We start from the raw sequence: 6000 nt of genomic DNA on the forward strand, positions 1-6000 counted from the left end.
TTTTAACTAAATCCACATTTTATACTTTTAGCAGGTTTTTTATTTCAAAAATCTTTATTTTAAAAATTACATTTTACACTCGTTTGAACCTCATTTGTTTACCAAAAATTACGAAGAAATGGAGCGCTGCCATGTGGTGACAAGACAATTCGCTGAAATTCCTCTTTTCCGCAAAAATTCCTCTATTCATGCATATGGATATTTTCTTTTTTAAATTTATTAAGCAAATAAGTAATATTATATACATGTATTAGTAATATTATATAATATTATATATACATATGTATAAGTAATATTATATAATATTATATATACACATGTATAAGTAATATTATATAATAATGTTACGTAATAAAGTGTAAGGTTACAGTACAGTACGAAAACTCAAATTTTGTTTCAATATGAGTGCATGATAACCGTAAAATATAACCACTTTATATCCAAAACTCATATTTTAAAAATAATAATATATATATCGTCATCTAATATACAATCCAATGTATCATAAAAAATAAATTGAAATCGCTGACAGATATAATAATCAATATTTATCAATTTTATAACGAAAACTTAAATTTTTTTTGAATATTGGATATAAATTGGTTATATTTTTTGGTTATCATGCACTCATATTGAAACAAAATTTGAGTTTTGGATATAAAGTAGTTATATTTTTTGGTTATTATATCTGTCAGCGATTTCCATTTATTTTTTATGATACATTGGTTTGTATTTTAGGTGGCGATATATATATTATTATATTTAAAATATGAGTTTTGGATATAAAGTGGTTATATTTTACGGTTATCATGCACTCATATTGAAACAAAATTTGAGTTTTCGTACTGTACTGTAACCTTACACTTTATTACGTAACATTATTATATAATATTACTTATACGTATGTATATACATATAATATTATTATATAATATTACTAATACACGTATATTATATTACTTATTTGCTTAATAAATTTAAAAAAGAAAATATCCATATGCATGAATAGAGAAATTTTTGCGAAAAAGAGGAATTTCAGCGAATTGTCTTGTCATCACATGGCAGCGCTCCGTTTCTTCGTAATTTTTGGTAAACAAATGAGGTTCAAACGAGTGTAAAACGTAATTCTTAAAATAAAGATTTTTTAAATAAAAAACCTGCTAAAAGTGTAAAATGTGGATTTATTTAAAAGATTATAGTGTAATTTAATTAATTTGAAGAGAAAAATGTGAATAAAGTGGGTTTAACGTGGTGAAATAGCTTCTTGAAATGTTCGAATTTTTGAACTTTAAGGTCGAATATATCGTAAACTAAGCGTTTGCGGTACCTATAACCCTATATATTTTTTTTATCAGGAGGACTTCCTCTTTCCAACGGCACTTTCAAATCGCGGCGCCAAAGAAATCGGAATTGTGCCAATAAATGGATTTCAGCGAAAGATAAATATGGAATTTAAGGTAGTTTTGGCACTATTTAACACAAAACATATCTGCAAAATCCATTAAAGAAACGTGCATTTTAAATAGAAGTTTTTAGCATTAGATGGAAATGATTCAACAACCATGTCATTAAAGTAATTAAAAAAAACTGTAGATAAAAGGCAAATTTTTGTAAGCAAAGACGTAACAAAACGGCTGGGATTTAGAATAGCATCCCCGGATTTCGGGAATAAAATGGGTATCACTGGAAAGGTGACGTTCTCCACATCACGAAAATATATATATATAGTTGCCGCTGACTTATAGTTTTAAAGATATTTGCATTTAAAGTTGAAAAATTGACAGCTTTTACATTGCTAATTTGTATATTGTGAGTCACTTTTTCACTTATATTATGCACTTTTCACGTACTAGCACTTCACTCTAACGTTTCTGCATATTAATTTTTTTAATATTTGTTGTAAATAAAGCTTTATTTTAATTAAAATAAAATAATTAAACGGTAGAGTGAAGTGCTAATACGTGAAAAGTGCATAATATAAGTGAAAAAGTGACTCACAATATACAAATTATCAATGTAAAAGCTGTCAATTTTTCAACTTTAAATGCTAATATCTCTAAAACTATAAGTCAGCGGCAACTATATATATATATTTTCGTGATCTGGAGAACGTCACCTTTCCACTGATACCCATTTTATCCTCGAAATCTGAGGATGCTATTCTAAATTTTACCCAATAAAACATCTTCAGCAATCTGCTAATATAATGTACTGTAAATATTTTAAATATTTATTTTCGCCGCAAACGTAAACACAAAAACAGACCACTCGTATTACTACTAAATTTGTCTAACGTAAAAATTCCAATGATATACATAAAATCAATTCACACTTAATAAATACAAATTAACTTTTCAAAATTTATTTCTTTCGTGAAAATGAGATAATTATATGTATATTAAAACGGTGATCAGTGGAAAATAAATCTTGAAGACACATTATATTCCAATATATACACATACATACGTATATATCTATATTTATCCACATCACCATGTATGAATATCAGTGAAACTTTCCATACTTCACTATACCACGATAATCTTCATGATCGAAGCAAATCCTCAGGTTAAATGATTTATCAGCACTGACACCAAAATTTTACATATCCAAATTAATATTTTTAAATGTGTTAAACTAACCTGTCGAAGCCATTACGTCGAAAACCTTTCTTGAACAATTCGTACAAACACTTGTGTAAAATTAGAAGTTGCCACAGCTTTAGATGTTTAACGAGGTAACAATACTTAGCCCCTAACGACGCAACTCGACAGGCAATTAAAATTATCTTACAATATGGGTGGTCAGCAATATTACCATTTGAAACTACATAAGCTAATGTTTAGCAATTGCTGTTTAAATATATATCAGGCAATTCATTACTGCCAATTAACTGTCATTTTGGTTTTTTGACCAGAGAATTTATTTTTGGCAACTCTGAGAGCTACCGTTCAGATGTGTATGTTAAGAAAGCTCCGTTAAAAACTAAAAAAAAAAACTAAAAATTGGTGAAAAAAAGTAAACTCATAAGTATAAATTATTTACTTCTGCCCTTGTTGTACAACAATAGTGATCTACTCACATCTGTTTAACATTTATAATTGCGAATACATTAATACTCAACATGCCACCTAAGGAGCAAGTTGATACTAGAGCTTGCAGTAGCTGTTCAGAACCAGTACAAAAAAATACAAAAGGTGTAAGATGTGCATTATGTCAGAAATGGTACCACATTGAATATCTGAAACTGAGCAATGTAGAATTTAATGTCATTGCTACTAATATCAAAAAACATGATGTACAGTGGAGATGCACCGTATGCAGGGAATTTGAGGTTAGTGTTAGAGACATCGATATTGCATCTGACGAGGAGCCCGTTGTTAGCGGAGATGACAGAATTGAAAAATTCGAAACAATTCTCAAGAAGCGATTCGAACAATTTTCCCAAACATTCAATAACAAATTTGATAATTTTAAACAAACCATCGGGGAGAGTATCGCTGAACTCAAGAAAGGAGTAAACAAGCTTTCCAAGCAGAGCGTTGCCATTGAAAAAAACTATTCTAACTTGAGTGACAGGATCTCCTTCGTAGAAAACAAGCTCAACTCCTACAGGAATGCATCATCTCCGGAAGACATCATAAGGGAGATGAACGATCGAAAAAGGCAAAAGAGTAATGTCATTGCCCTTGGTATCACCGAATCTACTAATGCTGCTGGTATTGACAGACTGGAAGCCGACAAAATTTCGCTCTTGGCAGTCTTACCTCCCGAAACCTCTGCCAAGATACCTCAATTCAAGATTCGAAGACTAGGTCGTCCGGCAACCGGTCGTCTACGTCCCCTGCTCATCGAGACTCGTTCAGCGACCGATGCTAAGGAGATTTTGAAGTTTAACTAATGTGATGGAATGACAGTTACTTGCAAATCTGATCAGACTCCAGCACAGCAGTCTCTTCTCAGTGAGCTACGATCCGAACTCGATACTCTTGGAAAAAATGGTGACACAAACAAAACCATCAAATACATTCGTGGAGTACCGCAGATAGTGAACAAGAATTTTCGCTCGATCAGTAAGAAAAAGAAACCTGAAGACCCTTCAGATTTATTACCAAAACACCAGAGGCCTTCGGACAAAGCTGTCTAAGTTTATGACAGTATTAGCGGCTAGTGGTTATGATCTACTCTGTATCACTGAGTCGTGGTTAAACTCGTCAATTAATGATGGCGAGGTGATTGATAGCACTTATACCATTTTTAGTAGAGATAAAGATCCTGTATGCACTGGCCTAGATCGTGGTGGTGGCGTCTTCATCGCCGTCAAACGTCATATCCATGCTGATTTAATTACCACAGATGAAAGAGATTTGGAATTGGTATTCGTAAAAATCAAAGGTACTGTACTTGATATTATTGTTCGATGTGTATACATGCCGCCTCTTACAACACTAGAAACTTATCGTAAACTACTTACAACTCTTAACTATATCAATGTGAAATACAATAACGCAAAGCTAATAATCGTAGGAGACTTCAACTTGTCAAGCAGCACCCCCAGAGCCGATTGCGAAAAATTTGTATACGATGGACTTGTTTTACTGGAATGCATCCAAATAAACAACATAAACAACCTCCAGAACAATGTTCTGGACCTCTGTTTCAGCAATGTTGAGGTTGTTACATGGATAAAACTCTACCTCTCGTTCTTGAGGACAAATATCATCCTGCCTTTATCATAAATTTAAAATTTCAACTCAACTTAGACCATTTTAATCCAGCCACTTACTCATTCAAGAAAGCTGATTACGTCAGCCTCAACGTTTTCTTTCACCGAGTCAATTGGACGGTACTGTACGCACTGGACACTATTGAAAGTAAAGTCAATTGGTTATACAATACTCTTGAAGTAGGAATGTCACAATATGTACCTGTTCACAAAAAATCTATCACTACCTATCCCTGCTGGTTCTCCTATAAACTCATAAACAAGATTAAACTCAAAAAATCAGCACACAATTAATACAAGAAAAAGGTAAACCGACATAATTACAACCGTTTTAGTACTCTAAGGACGGACTGCAAAAGACTCAGTGCGGAATGTTACAGTAATTACGTATACAAAGTTGAGAACATGGTCCAGTCTGACACCAACGCTTTTTGGAAATTCATAAAAGATAAAAAACAAAACAACATTGATAAACCATCCTAAATGTCCTGGATGGACCAAATAGCTGACACCGGCCCGGGTATTAGCAATATTTTTGCCTCATATTTCAAGACTACATTTTCCACACATATTAACGGCAATCAGCTCGTTGATGCTAACTCAAATGGATCGTCAACCAACGTTCACAGCTTAGAGGTCAAATACAATGATGTTCTCCAGCAGCTACTCAAATTAAATCCAAATAAAGGTGCCGGACCCGATGGCATACCAAACGTTTTCTTAAAAAACTGCTCCATCGAGCTTTGTGAGCCCCTCACTCATATTTTTAACTACTCTCTTCAAGCAGGTAATTTCCCTCGTGCCTGGAAACTGTATTATGTGAGTCCAATAAACAAAAGTGGCCTAAGATCTGAAGTAACTAACTACAGGCCCATCTGCATCCAATCAGCATTAGCCAAGCTCTTCGAAAAGTTGGTTCTGCCTCAACTATCTCTAACCTTCAAGGATATCATCACTACAAAACAACATGGATTCGTGGGTGGCAGATCAACCGTGTCAAATCTCTACCTGTATGTCAACTATATACTCAACGCACTGAATGAAGGACAAAAGATACATTCAATCTACACCGATTTTAGTAAAGCTTTTGACCGAGTCGACCATATGATACTCGTCTCAAAACTCAATAAATTTGGCTTAACTCATATTTAACTGATAGGTTCCTACAAGTCAGGGTTGACGGACATCTGTCTAGAGAATATGAGGTCACATCTAGATCTCAGGGATCGCATTTAGGACCATTACTCTTTAATATTTTTATCAATGACATTGTA

General features: G+C 33.1%; 1 protein-coding gene across 3 annotated transcripts in view; it reads right to left on the reverse strand.

Annotated features, from left to right (window-relative positions):
* LOC120780307 (eukaryotic translation initiation factor 4B-like) overlaps nucleotides 1–2744 on the reverse strand; it is a 55100-nt gene extending 52356 nt beyond the window's left edge. For 2 of the 3 annotated variants that reach the window (XM_040112598.1, XM_040112600.1), the window contains exon 1: nucleotides 2463–2511. In XM_040112598.1, the coding sequence (XP_039968532.1) occupies nucleotides 2463–2496 (34 nt within the window). In that variant the 5' untranslated portion in view covers nucleotides 2497–2511. Of the gene's footprint in view, nucleotides 1–2462; nucleotides 2512–2642 lie in introns of those variants that run through there. The other variant, XM_040112599.1, reaches the window with a different exon arrangement.
* Between the last annotated feature and the right edge of the window lie 3256 nt (nucleotides 2745–6000).

This window comes from Bactrocera tryoni, unplaced genomic scaffold, assembly GCF_016617805.1.
Source record: "Bactrocera tryoni isolate S06 unplaced genomic scaffold, CSIRO_BtryS06_freeze2 scaffold_25, whole genome shotgun sequence".
Classification (NCBI taxonomy): Eukaryota; Metazoa; Arthropoda; class Insecta; order Diptera; family Tephritidae; genus Bactrocera; species Bactrocera tryoni.